This window comes from Urocampus carinirostris, chromosome 16 (assembly GCF_059441175.1).
Source record: "Urocampus carinirostris isolate Australia breed hairy pipefish chromosome 16, RoL_Ucar_1.0, whole genome shotgun sequence".
Taxonomy (NCBI): domain Eukaryota; kingdom Metazoa; phylum Chordata; class Actinopteri; order Syngnathiformes; family Syngnathidae; genus Urocampus; species Urocampus carinirostris.
Window position 1 is genome coordinate 28,033,904 of NC_142364.1, and position 14,675 is coordinate 28,048,578.

At 40.8% G+C, this 14,675-nt stretch overlaps 1 protein-coding gene across 14 annotated transcripts in view; it reads left to right on the forward strand.

Moving 5' to 3' along the window:
• rapgef1b (Rap guanine nucleotide exchange factor (GEF) 1b) overlaps positions 1-14,675 on the forward strand; it is a 62,119-nt gene that overhangs the window by 34,641 nt on the left and 12,803 nt on the right. For 7 of the 14 annotated variants that reach the window (XM_088320097.1, XM_088320099.1, XM_088320098.1 and 4 more), the window contains 5 exons: positions 686-1,192; positions 3,980-4,182; positions 6,930-7,091; positions 11,272-11,412; positions 14,258-14,350. In XM_088320097.1, coding sequence (XP_088176223.1) covers positions 686-1,192; positions 3,980-4,182; positions 6,930-7,091; positions 11,272-11,412; positions 14,258-14,350 — 1,106 coding nt within the window. The remainder of the gene's footprint in view (positions 1-685; positions 1,193-3,979; positions 4,183-6,929; positions 7,092-11,271; positions 11,413-14,257; positions 14,351-14,675) is intronic. The other 7 variants (XM_088320107.1, XM_088320109.1, XM_088320105.1 and 4 more) reach the window with 6 other exon arrangements.

Below are 14,675 nucleotides of genomic sequence, written 5' to 3' on the forward strand. Positions count from 1 at the left end.
ATCAGAATGCAGAACAAAATACACTGTACAAATGAGTGTTTTTGGCACCATGAGTAGAAATAGTGTGATAATGAGATAAGCTCTAATTCCTTTTCACCTGTCATCCATACCATTCGTGGTCTAATGGTAAACATGTCCGATCCCTCGCAGCCACTACTCGGGTTTGAGAATTGAGAAAACTTTTTCAACAAAATACTATACAAGCTCTTTTACATACTCATACATTTTAAGAGCGGTTAATGACGCGCAGGTGGAGGGACTGTTTAACCTATGAGAATGCCCTATGCAAATCAGTGTTTCGTGAATGAAAATAGTTTGATAATGAGATTTACCTCTAGTGCATTTTCCTATGTCCTCTGTACCACTGGTGTTTCAGTGGTTGTGTGTAGGCGCTCTCACCACCGCTGTCCGGGTTTAAATCCTATTTCATACCATGATTTGCGGTTTGGGATAGCGGCACATATTAATGCATTGTATAAATACGTACCAGTACACACGGAAGCTTGTATAAATACGTACCAGTACACATGGAAGCTCTCAGAGTAGTCTAAATATCATGCGCTTTATATATGAAAAATATATGATGAAAGTTTACTTTTTGGTGGGGCGCCTCATTGTGCGGGAAATACGGTAATCAACAACAGAGGGAGAATGATAAATGGTTCTCTTTCTATTTCCTTTGCAGACAACACGGAAAATTATGACCCTGACTATGACTTCCTGCACCAGGACCTATCTGTCGGGGATGGCATACCCTCAATATCGGTTGGTGGTTGCCTCAGCCCATTGCCTGAGTCGCACAGTGAGTCATCCTCACCAGTCCCCGGACAGTATCCTACACACCCCCGCTTCAGTGCGCCAACACCTCAGCAGCCACCCGAGTACTGGACACCCCAGCCCGGACACCAAAACCCCCTGTCGCGCATCAGTGCACCCCCAGCTCTTCCCCAGAAAAAACGGCGCAGCACGCAGACGCCATCCTTCCCCGATGGTAGCTCCAAGTTGTACGAGCGCTACCCCTCACAGTATGACAATTTGTCAGAAGAGGAGCCCCCTCCCTTCCCGCTTTTTACACCCATCTCGCCCATGCCTCAGACCAACGGCAGCAACTTTGTCGCACAGTACATTTGTGGCGAGAACGCAGATGTGCCTGTCTGTCCACCGCCGCTTCCGGAAAAGAAAAGCAAACATAGTAAGTAAGACCAAAACAAAAAAGTTCAGTGGGCAATGGAGGCCAGAAATCTTTATAAAGAGCAGCATTTGTATGGTGGATTGAAATTCTTGAAAATGGTTGAATTTTAATGTTGTGTTTTCAAGGATAAAAAAATGGCTTTGCTTTGTCATAGCTTTTCTTCTTCCCTCTTGATTAACAGCAGCTACTTTTAGTTGTTTTTTTCCGAGCAAGCGTCAACCAAGTTGCCCCTCCAATTTGCCCCCAAGAGGACAGGGAAAATCTACACCTTAACAGGGCACTATGAGATGTGTTTTAGTGCAAAAATTACGTATCAATTATGGACATTTATGATGAGCCATGCAAAAAAATAAAGATGATGTTTCATTGCGGTAAATTGTAATGGGAAGAACATCCTGCAGCTAAAAATGTAAGCTACAGATTCATTTCGATTTTACCCAAAACCTATATGGGGATTGATTTGTCTCAAAAACAAATATACACTGGGACCTCGCTACTTTCCGCTTCGACCTAAAAAAAATAATAATAATAAAATAAATTAATTAATTATTATTATTATTATTATTATTATTTTTAGCATTTTTGAAGGGGCGTCGCTACTTCGTGGTTCCATGTTCGCGGGTTCAGAGCTTCGCAGGTCTAAAAAATAATAATAAAAAAAATAATTTAAAAAAATTTCTTTTTTTTTTAAAGCATATTTTAAGGTGCGCCACTACTTCGCGGATTTTCACTTATCGCGGGTGGTTTTGGTCCCCATTAACTGCGATAACCGAGGTCCCACTGTATTCGCGATTTACTCAAGATCTAAAAATCATATATTGACACATGCACACGCAAGATTCAAACTCACCTATGTAAATCGTAGATATATTTGTGGGTGTGCAAAACACATAATTCACCCCAGATTTCTTCTTTTGATGGTCGTGGAGAAATTGGAAAATTGTCCTTAAAAGTCCTTAAAAATTGCTTGAATTTAGCCATGAAAAAGGTGTGCAAACCCTGAAGGAGATGTATCCTTTTAAACTTTTTTCAACCACTAATACAGCTAAAGTCTTACCAGGATCGTGCTCGTAGGTCGTGTTACTAACTAATGTTCCTGATTTGAAATAATTTAAAACTAACTTCATTCCCGTCCCATCAAAAGCATCTAAGTAAACCTTAAATAGCTGTAAAAAAAAAAATCTCCCTGAAATAAGTTAAATGCTACGATGTTAACTGAATAAAATGCACATTTATTATGAGCATTTAGTGAGGTATAGAGGTAAGATCGGGCCTATCCTGCAGGTATAAAAGTCAGAAACGGCCCAAATTGAGGGAACAAGCCCCAAGCACACTTGAATTCTCATATTTCATCTGTGAGGACTCAGGAGGAGGAAGGAAGGGTGATCTTGGCCGGTGTCTGTTGTTTAGTGAGTTACTATATACACAAATGTTTATCTTCCATGAATAAGTGATAACATTTTTAGTAAGGGGGGAGTTTTTTTTTTTTTTTAAGACCTTTCTTGCCCATTTGACTCTAATTAGACTCTTTTTAGTCGCAGGTAGATTGTTTATATCGTTGTGGTATTTTTCATAGTCTGTTTAGCTGTGAGTAAATAGGTTCTATCTTGTGTTTGTCAGATTTATTATTTCTTAAGGGTCATTGCATTTGTTAATACGAGAAACAATTGTCTGAGGTTGACAGGTATGAGATCGAGAGACTTGTTGATGATGCGTAAGCACTTACAGTAAACTTAAAATTAGAGTTATTGTAACTTTAAATAAATGTACACACAAAACATTTTGACAGCACAATTATTTTTTGCCTGTAGTAGTTTGCATGCTCATGACCGCTTAGCTCAGCTGGTGCTTGCTGTGAGCAGTTATTAGAAGTCTTTTTTTTTGTTTAGGTATGTTCCAGTTGTTTGAAATACCTTTAATATTACATTTTTGAGAGAAAATCCACCTGCTTATTGCTAGTCATATCACTGTATCACTTTAAAGGACTTAAGTAGGACCCGGCCGTTTTCAAGGGATGTGGAAAGATTGTGCTGGAATACTCAGTCAGGTGATTAAAGCTAAAAAGAAATCAGTGACATGTGTCCCTTGAAGCAGTATGGTTTTCTTTCTGTGGGTAACACTGTAGACTTGTATCAGATAAGATTTAACTCAGAGGAAAAAGAGTACAAATTTTGATCTGTGGCAGTAGTTTTCCCTTTTTTTTCTATTTGGGAATTGTAATTAAAAGCGAAAAGGTACACATCATAGCAATTGTATTTAAATTGGGGTATGTTTAGTGGTTAATCTAAGAAGGTAAAGATTATTTCAACGAAATATTAAACAGGAAGAGAATACCAGGATGTGCTACAATGGCTCCAGCTGCAGGGGCAACAAAGGGCAAGGTTTCCTGACACGCCTTTTACATCACTTCCAGCATTATGTCATTCCATGCATTCTTCTCATTGTATGGAATAGATTAAGTGTTTTTTTTTTCTTTTGTTATTACGAATACATTGAGGTATTGGCAACATCAACAATTGTGGTGATTTAAGTGATAAAACAGTTGTGTGAAAGGTGTTTTAGAGGCTTATTAAATACATTATTTTCTGAGTAATTGTTGGAATCATAATACAAATGAGTTTATTTGAAAATGCAATGTGCAAAATGTTTATCCGAGGTAATTACCCCAGATTACTTCTTAAACTAGCAACTGTTCAACGTTTCCAGTATGTTAGCCCTCAATGGTGCCAACTTTTTTGCGTAAACGAGACGAGAGCCGCTTTTAATTCAAACACGTTATCTGTCCAGTCCTGCAGTACATGCAGTTCGTGGAAGACTACTCTGAGCCGCAGCCGTCCGTCTTCTACCAGATGCCGCAGAGCGAAAGCATCTATGAGCAGCGCAACAAGCGCTTCCAGGAGGTTTACGGCTTTAATGACTCGTTCAGCAGCACTGACTCTGTACACGAGCCGCTCCTGCCTCCTGCACTGCCGCCAAAACAACGCCAACTGGTAAGAGGTCCAGTCAATCAATCTAAATTTTTTTGATATTGATAGAACTGTGTCCATGGCTGGTTGTGTGCTAATCAGTTTAAAGCCAGAATTCTCACCTGGTAGAAGAAAATCTTTGCCTTGATGCTGAATTAAAATACGGAAGGAAACAGGCTGCTGGAAATTGCATAGTTACAGAATTTGGGAACCTTTTTCACAGAGCGAAATTACTTGAAAACGGACTGAACATCAGAGACACACATTTTCTGCCCCGCCCTGAAACTTTAATAATAGATTTTAGAAAATTTTAACCATGTTTGAGGATCTTTCCTGGCTCTTCTTGCTTGTCGTATGGCATCCATTTCAGTATAGAGCTTAGTGCTGCACATCAACATACTACAACTTAAAATTTTGAAAACGTATAACACTAGCATGTCTGTGTGTCATTAGTGTCACCCGCGTTGCAACGTAAAATTATCTTTTTGGTAGGGTCATTGGCACATGAGAATGAGGTCCAGATGGAGACTAAAATCATAAAATGCACAGCCCAATTGTGTAATTGTCTACATATATATTGTTAGGAAAAGATTAACCCCAAGATGCAAAGGATCCAAGGAGAAAACAAAATAAAACTGGATACTATAAGTTGAAAAGCAGTTGTTCAGTCATCCTTTTGCTCTTTTTTACTTAAAATGCTGAATCAGAAAATGTGCTGAATCAGCTTCTTGGCATTTTTTTTTTCATTTAGAGTAACCTACCTGACAGTCAAAGATGTTGCTTATATCTAAATACCTTACCCCTTGTCTTGGGTGGACAGACACACAAGCAAACATATATGTATATATACTTGGATCCCATAACTAAAACTTCATGCCACCCTTGCTTTGCTAGCAGGTGATAGTCATTGCTCTAAAATCTGTTATGAATTTTAGGCACAAATGATAATTCAAGATACAGAATGCTGTAATAGTTTTGCAGTTTCTTAGGTACATATGCGATGCCCATGTATCCGTACTTATTAATATTTTTTAACATTACAGTTTTCATGCTTACCAAAGCAAGACTATTGTCGCCGAATGTTGCTTTGACAACAGTTGAGGAAAACTGACCTAAGCTGAAATACTTTTCTTGCTGAAATCCTCAATTGCTTTTCTCAGAAACCGCTCTCCGGTAACTTTCTCTCCAAACGATTTGCTTCCTTATCTGTGCATTGCCATTTCTGCAGCTGAAGGCATACAATGGCGTTTGAGTGGTGTCATTTGAAGATAAGACTTTATCATGGACTAGAGTCCATCTATCTTCAGCAGTTGGAATAACCAGAAGAAGAACCATTTCCTCCTTTTTTCCACACTCGTTTGACATAGTCACTAACCCACACACAGCATCCGTGATTTAAATGATGCATGTGCCTTAAACACTGCTTGTGATTACGAAAGTAATTGTTGTATTACTCAGAAACAGCAGCCCTTATTTTGAAGCACCGCTATTTCATAGTGCCCAATGAGCTTATTAGCAGGCTGCTGCAGTAAGTCAATACACAAAATCCATCTTTCCACCAAATTATCTGGCAGGCGTTTTGAACTTTTAATAGTCCAGTAAGCTTTCAGTGTAAGCCTGTGTTCCAACTTTGCATGCTTTAGTGACTTTGCACAGATTTGGAGAGGAATAAACCCCCCCCCCCCCCCCCCCCAAAAAAAAAATAAAAAAAAATGGGGAAAGTAATTTCCTCTGCCCTGCGTGTCTACAAATTATGGATGGTGAGAGAGGATGAGAAAAAACAGATCCGATCATATTGGCTCTGTTTGGAAAGTGCTTTAGTTGGCCTCAATTCCGTAAGGCTCTTAAAGCCATGAGCATTAAAGGACGGTTCAGTGGAGTGTCACCATAGATGGGAAAATGAGCGGCCTATGTTTCAGTCACGTGACTGCCATGAATTAGAGCTTTCAAGGGAAGATGAACCCAGTGACACTAAGCAGTGTTTGGGATAATTCATTCATTCCATTCTCACTATTTATGGATTAATATTAATGCAGTCCTTAAATCCTGTTTTTTCTTGGCCAGAAATTATAATGTATTAGAATATTTGTCCAATTACTGATCAGTCAACATTTATTGCAGACCACAACTGCATAACGTTGGTGGCAACGGGAATCGAACCCGGATAGCAACTGTAAGAGAACATAATCCAAACTACCAGGCCACTGGGAACATAGATGACGAAGGAAAAGCCACTACGTTATTTTCAAGATACACGTTTTAGAAAAAATAAGGAAAATGTTATTAAATTAGGTTCAGAATTTTGTTTCTTGGCTTGAACGAGGCATTGTAAACGATACAAGCATGCATTTTAGTGGTCTTTTACTGTTTTTCTATAACACGAACCAGTTAGATGTTATTCTTTAGTGATCTGGCTTTAGGAATGATAATGGGTGCCAAAGTGGAACATTGTTTTTAGACCTGTGTACTTACCGGCAAAATCAAAACAAAAACTTAAGCATCGTACATATGGAAACTATAAAGTGCCGTTTTGAATCAATATAAGACACCTGAGAGTCATCCTTTATATGGCAGACCAACCAATACATAAATACAACAAAACAAATCCTTTGAAACTCTTCACTCACTGTGTTTCTGCTGAATTAATTTCTACTAAACTCTGATTCTGTCTGGCTTCACTCGTTTAAACAACGTTCTCCTTCCTTTTTCCTCACCTTTCACTCCCTTCTGCCCCTTTTCCCCATAACCTTTTCTTGACTATTTACCTGAAGGCGTCCCATTTCTCTTCCCCTTCCTCATCCTCTTCTTCTTCTCTCTCCTGCCACCTCCAGCCGTCTGTGGCGGCCATGGAGGAGGCGGGCTCTGGGCTGGGCCTCAGCATGTCTGTCTCTAACTCCTACCTGATTGGCCAAGCCGCCTTGACCACGCCCACGGTGAGTGTCCCTACGTGACACGGTGTGCAATTTGAACATTTTTAAGGATCGTCCTACTTTTTTTTTTCCTAGAAGCTCCCTTGTTCAATTGCCGCAGTCATCTTTTCATGATGCTTAGTTATAGTTATTGTTTTTTTGGGGGGGATTCACCATTTCCAAGCTTTCACTGCTGTCTTTACAACTACTGGAAAATTGAGTCTTAATTCATTCTACAGTGTTACTGCTTTATACAAGCATCCCTAATCACAAGAATTTGGCTATGCAAGTTTTATCTGGAACAAAAATCTTGCTCGTCTCACAAAGGAAAATCCAGATGTAGAGGAGTCCCAGGGGCTACCACTAGAGACCGCTCACTGCTCGTGTCCACTCACCGCCAGCATCAGCTGGTCCCAGTTAGCCCATGCAAATTACTCCTGCTTTTAAAATGTGTATGTTCATTTGAAGTTACATTAACTTTAATTTTAAGTGTACAGTAAGTGCCTACGTATCACTGACAGTCTATCAAACTCGTACCTGTCTACCTCTGCCAATTGATCCCCGTATTAATAATTACAATTCCCCTTACGAAGCGATGGAAGAGGACATAATGTCATCACCACATTTTTAACAAATAATTAAAGCCACTAATAATGCAATGCATGTTGTACAATTTGCTACTTAAGATTTCAGGACAAAATCAAATTTTCAACCGGGATTTAGGATATAGTGTCGGTATTGTCACACAAATACCGCCGCCTGTCATTGCTGTACATCGAAAAACAACAGCCAGCAGATAATGAAGGTACACAATTTGAAATGTTGAAAAATACAGTGAACATGTATAAGTTGACAGGTGTGCAATTTCTCTCACTCTTTCTTGGAAACGATCCTGGAAGAAGTTAAGCTAGTATGAAGACGTACTACTGTATTCAAACTTTTTAAAATATTTTGAAGTAGGGCTGCACGATTAACCAAAATCTAATCGATATTGCAATGTGACGTAGTGCGTTTGTGTAATCGCAAGACACTGTGTTTTTTCAAGGATTTATCTTCCATGTTCTTGTTTTTGTTACTTGAGTGATTTAGTCTTAGAATAGGATAGAATAGAATATACCTTTATAGGCGTCGGTCAGTCAGATGCAGGTTTTTCACGGCCCTAGCCAATAAAGGGAAGGCAAAGTTTGCAACCAGCGTGCTATGAGACACACTAAGTGCAACCCTAACAAAGTGCGCTGGCTTCTTTAGGTTAAAGCATTACTATGATTAAGTACTCACAAAATACTAAAGTAGCACAGGAAATGCTCTTTTATTTTAAATAATCACATCGAAATTGCAATACTGGCCTGAAAGATCGCAATTATATTTCTTTTCCAAAATTGTGCAGCCCTATTGAAAAAAAAAAACAATCATGATTTACTTTGCCATAACTTACTTTAGTGATAATTTCCGTAATGCTGGATGCCTTTAAAATGACTTCTAAATATATCTACACAATTTTCTCTTGGTTACTTCCTCCCACTGTTTCTGACCCGTCACCGCCCACCCTCTGCTTCTTGTTGACCCTGTGGTATCCGACGTTCTCCAGCATGCAGGGTTGGGGGGTTTGGGTGGAACGCAGCACCAGATGGACTTGATGGAAAACACATTCCTCTCACTTCTGCTCATCTTTCCACATCAATTTTCCTTCCCCTTCTTCAAACTAATTCTCTCGCTCCCTGTCTCACCCCCCCCTCGCACCCCCTCCTATTTTGTGGCATCTCCTCCTTTCTGCGTGCATTTGTGTGGGATGTTTGCATTCCTCACTCCCTAGAGACATGGATGTTTAGCTCAAGGTGGTGTAGGAGGGGGCAGTGGCGAGGGGAGTACGACAAGTACATGTCAAAGAAGGGTGCTCGGTTCACTGGGTTATTACGTCATTTAAAGTAAAATTCCGCCTTGTGTTATTTTTATAGAAAAAGGATCGCTGTGGACAATAGTTATCTTTGCATTCTTGTAAAGCAGGCATGGTTTAAAGCAGGGGTGTCAAACGCATTTTAGTTTGGGGGCCACATGGTAGAAAAAACATTCTCACTGGGCCGGACAAGCAAATTAAAGGCATAAAAAGCCTATTTTACCTGGAGGGCTGGGGGTGTTTTCAGAGGCTCACAGATAAATCAAGATTCAGAGATGCAACATTTTATTATAAAATGATTATTGAGGTTTTTTTTCTTCACCCAGATTTAATCTCTTCCCGTGTTTGTCAACTGTGCATGTGGAAAAAAAAAGCATTTGTGTAAAAATAGCAAAACAATTGAATTCATTTGAATTGCATTTTAATGATTTCAAAGTATTTCTGCTTTTTATTTTTCTATGATAATGTTTACTTTAATATGAGAACTTCACTGTTCGATTCCATATCAATTATGGAAAGGAGCTTCTTTAAACTTTTGCAAAGACACCCCCGTGCTCCATTTTTTAATTAATTTTTGATATGGCCATAAACGACACTTCCGTGACTTTTATCTCAGTTAAGTATCATCGGCATGGGTTTCCTCAATGTTCTCCAGTTGATCAGTGGTAGTCACTAAATACACTTACAGTGGGAGGTAACATTCAGTGGACATATTTAAAACTGCAAGTCCTTGTTTGATACAATGCAGCTATTTTGTCTTTTGTGCTTCTCTCGTATATGATTATCTTACACTTTTGTGAGAAAATGTCGCTCATTGAATTGAAATGCTCCGACGATCGCGTTAGATTCTCGTTTTGGTGAAGGTTTGCCACATTGCGACCACAGGCGATGAGTTTGACTCATGGGGTTTAAAGATTACTGCATACCTATTATAATATCATTACTAATTTGTGTTTTCTCAGTTTTTTCACTCGCAGTAGATTTTTAGCGATGTTCGATAAATTGACTTCAGTGTTGTTGGATTTGTGTTTTGGTGCTCTAGTATACATTATTTAATGGTTGATTGCGTAAACTATTTAAGGTATTTTTTGAGAAAAGAAATGGTGTAAAAACGAGAATGACGTTTTAAGGGTAATTAAACTTATGCTTCGGTATTGAGTGCTATTATTTCTGGACAGCAAGAGGTGCTAGTTTTGCACAAACCTGTGTGTGTTTATGTATGCATTTGTCAATGTGCTGGTATGTGCTGAAAGGCAGCTGGTATGCGCAGCGTGTTCACACAGGTTCGCCCTTTTCTCCCTGCAAGTAGGCAGAATTGATTTCAGTGCATGCCGCACACGCATTTTCAATTAATTGTGCAGCATAACCAAATTAGAAGAAGTTTAAAATAAATTGGCATATCACATTAGTGATTTGATTTTCTGATTACATTAGCATTTGACTAGGTAAAACCTTGTTAATTGGGCAAGCCCCACAGCATCCCCTGCTGGCAAGTCAGGCAATTTGCATTAAATAATTATGGTGGAAAAGGCTTTTATGAACTACAGTACAGTAATAGTCTTGAGATAAATCGGGTATGGTGGAATCATTGAGGTGAGAAATATGGACAAACATCACCATCCATGTGGATATAATGAGAAAAAGAGTTACATGACATGGTTTTAGGATTAAAAATAAGAAAAGAAGTCTGGTTGGTTTGACTATTTTCAATAGGAAAAACAATTATCATATATGAAGTACCGTATATTCCGGACTATAAGGCACACCTAAAAACGCAAATTGGCCAGAAATTCCCAATCAGTGTATAGAAAAGGTTTTACACAGTCTCAACTACATGCACCTTTTAATCTGGTGCACCTTATAATGCGAAAAATATGGTAACTTAAACTCAGATGCAACTATCTACATGTATTACAGTGAATTTAGTTTTATAAAATAATTATTATTATTATTATTTATTTATTTATAATTATTATTTTTTTGTTTTATGTTTTTTAATGACTGGTTGATTGAATCCCTTAACCACCAGGGTCATGGGGGCACCTTTTCCTGTGTTGTGTCCTGGCCAAGTACAGTAGTGATAATAAACAAAGAAATGTAGGACTAGGTGCTGTTTGATGTATTTAATGTTACACCCACTCCTTGTGCTCATGCTCGTCTGCATCTTCACCGTCTCTCACTCTCGCCTGAGGTTTCATCGTCTACTTTTTTTGAAGCTATCTGATCTCTTGGCTCCTTGTTTTTTCTTCCTTCTCCTCTTTACTTGCTTCGTCTCCTTCCGGCAAAATCGTCCCACTCGTCTCCTCGCAGAGCGTGGACCAGGCAGTCTTGACCAGCACTGCTGTTTCTGATGGGGGAGGACCTGGGCACGGGGGCTCCCTATCCGGCTTAGCCGAATCAGTGGCTGCCTGTCCTCCCTCCGAGTCGTCTCATGGTGATGTTCTCCACGTGGTGAGGATGGATGTCAAACACGTTAGGGATGTCGAGTGGGAGGAATGGGCTTGTTAGATTCTGATCTAGAAATAAATAAGAAAATAAAAGAGCTCCTCAATTTGTTGACTGTCTGACATCTTGCTCCTGAGCACTCTGACTGTGTTTGGAATTATTAGTACTACTCTATTACCGTGTTTTTCAGATTATAAGGCACCCTCCCAAAAACAGGATTTTGTCATCATTTTCATACATAAAGTGCACGGGATTATAAAGGGCATAAAATTGAGACTATAGTAAGAGCGACCGTATTTTTTTGTGGGTGGAAGCCTCGCTTGATCGACACCTTCTCCCAGACAAGATCATGGACTATGAAAGCTGCTTTAGTTTGAGAGTAAATTCTGGCGCTGTAACATCTACAGTCTATCAACTTAGAAGGGCATCATCACGGGATATACCATTTGTGTCGTGTTGTTTTCCCTGGCTGTGAACATGCTAGTGAAGTCAGCAGAGATGGTGTGTTGAGGACCACTAACCAAATTAGATACGTGACAGCCCCTCATCAGAGCTTTCGCGGACGATTTGACTGAAACTACAATATGAATTGCGGGCTCAAGATGGACCCCCAAAGATCTCGAGTATCTCATTAGCTGGGCCAGGATGAACTTCAAGCCAAGACGTCCAGGTCTCTGGTGGTGAGGAAGGGGAAGGCCTCAGACAAGTCCAATTTCTCTATTGGAGACACCCAGATACCACCAGTAGGAGAGAAGGCAGTCAAGAGCCTGGGGAAGATTTACGGCAGCAATTTAATGGACACTGCTGTCCTCCATACTACATCAGAGAGGGGTACCAGGCAAGTTGAAAGCTTGGGTTTACCAACATGGCATCTTCCCTCGACTCCTCTCGCTATTGCTGGCCCAATGAACACTGTTAAGCGCCTTGAGCTTAAGGTTAACACAGAGGAAGGAAAAGTGCCTGCTTATCTAGAAAGAGGTTCAAGCAAGGGTGTAGGCTGCAGTAGGAATGAGGCAGCAAGGGAGCGTTGACCCGTTGGGAAGAGGCAGCTGGCTGCAAGATTTTGTGGACAGAGCTATTGCGATCTGAGCCACAGTTGATCAAGTTCCTCGTCAGGTCAGTCTACCACGTCTTACCAAGCCCATCCAACTTTCACTGCCGGGGCCTGGCTGAGAACCCACTGAGCCCACTCTACCAAAGGGTCGAACCACTGGAACATATCCTGAGCTGCCCACAAGCACTGGGATTGTTGAAGACATCAGCACAGGGATTTCAACCAGCAAACACCAACAGCCAGCAAGGAAGTCAATCGCCACTGTCAGAGCTGAGTAGAAACAACAGCAGCACCAGGGTGTAGGTGGGTGGTCTTTGAGCAACGGCACTGGACTGGCAATTTAATGTTGACCTAGGGAAACAGCTCAAGTTCCCAGCGAACATTACGGTGATCATACAAAAGCCGGACATCGTCCTTGTATCAGAAACAAAGTGGTCCTGCTGGAACTGACTTTTCCTGGGATGACGTTGTAGAGTAGGGTTTTGAAAGGATGGGAGCCAAGTTTGAGAAACTGGCAGGCGAACGCTGAAGCAGGGGATGGAAGACCCGGTGTGGAGGATTTGCTGGTCAATCTCTTATAAGGGCACTCAAGATGCTGTAAGTGAAGAGATTGCACAACAGGCGAGCCATCAGGAGCATCAGCGACGCAGCAAAGAAGGTGTTCAGATGGCTGTGGATCAAGTGGGGCGATCGGTCGTTACAGGCTCTCAAGACACAAGCTGGGACTTGAACAACCCCGGCTGGGGCCTTAGGCAAGGGTGTCTGTTGTGAGACCATAAACACTCTGTAAACCCAGGTGTCAACACTGATGATGTGTCTTAGGTTGCACCAAAAGAGTATATTAGAATGTGAGTGAAATGAATAATCAGCTAATAAGTGTGGTTAATATATCAAATATCTTTTGCAACAGAAATCAAACTTTCAAGGTGGTGAGGATGCCGACACGTTAGAACTCGACCACCAGTGGTACAATTGACATGGGAAAGGGCAATAGACATTATCACATGATCACACTATTTTTTAGGGTGCAAAAAAAACACTGATTTGCATAGTGCACTCTGATAGGTTAAACAGCCTCTTCACTTCTCTTACAAATGTTGGAAAATACAAAAACCTAAATCTTTCAACAAGTTACCATACAAGTTTCTATGTAGGCATACATATTAAACTGAAAGGTTATTGAGGCCCAGGTGAAGAAGTGGAGAGAGGCTGTTTAACCCATTGGAATGCTCTATGGAAATCAGTGTCACGGCCCCCGGGTAAAAACTGTGTGATAATGGAATAGGTCTAATGCCATTCCACATATCATCTGTACCACTAGTGATTAGGTGTTAAATTGTCGGCGCTCTCGCTGCCACAACCCGGGTTCGATGAATGTTTTGGGATTTGAGTCAGCGGCACAAAAAAATGCATTGCATTAATATGTAACGTACATATGGAAGCTCTTACTGTAGTCTCATTTGCACGTGCCTTGTAGTCAGGTGTTCCTAATATATAAAGAATATATGACAAATGGCTATTTTTGGGGGGTGCACCCTGTAAGCTGGTGCGCTTGTAGTGCGGAAAAAACAGTATTTTAAAATGAATACAATAAAAGGGAATGATTCCAGACACAGCTTCTCATTCCTCACGTGAAGCATGTTTTCTGACTATGCATGCACAGTTGTGACACCTGGTGGCCCAGATGGATGCCGAGCCAGGACCAGGCCCCTCACCCTACAAACCGAACCTGTCTCTTTATTTCCTCCACCCCACTTTCACGCTACCTTACATTTCGGTTTCTCCCCCCTCCCGTAGAGCGAGAGTGCAAATGACGAGTGTGGGGAGGGCGAGTACGTCAACTTGTACTCGTCCAGACAGGCCAATGGCGAGCTACCGCTCTCCCTCAGAGTAAGTAGTAGTAAGATCACAAAAAAAGTGTTTACCTGTGCCGTCACCACAGGGCACAAAGCTGGAAGGCTTTGGATGGAGCTCTGAGAGTTTCGGCATAGCAAGCATGGCTTCTTCACTTCGGGACTGGCTTTTGCGTGTTCTTCTGAGGCTGCTCATCTTGGCAGTCTTTGACGTTCATGATGCTTACCTCCATGATAACACCTCACATGCAATCAAAAACAAGGATATAACCTTTTTAGTTGGTGTTTTTTCAGGAAAAAAAACCCTCCATCCTTGTGAAGCATTCATGCATGTGTTTTTCACTATTCCCTTTAGTACTTAG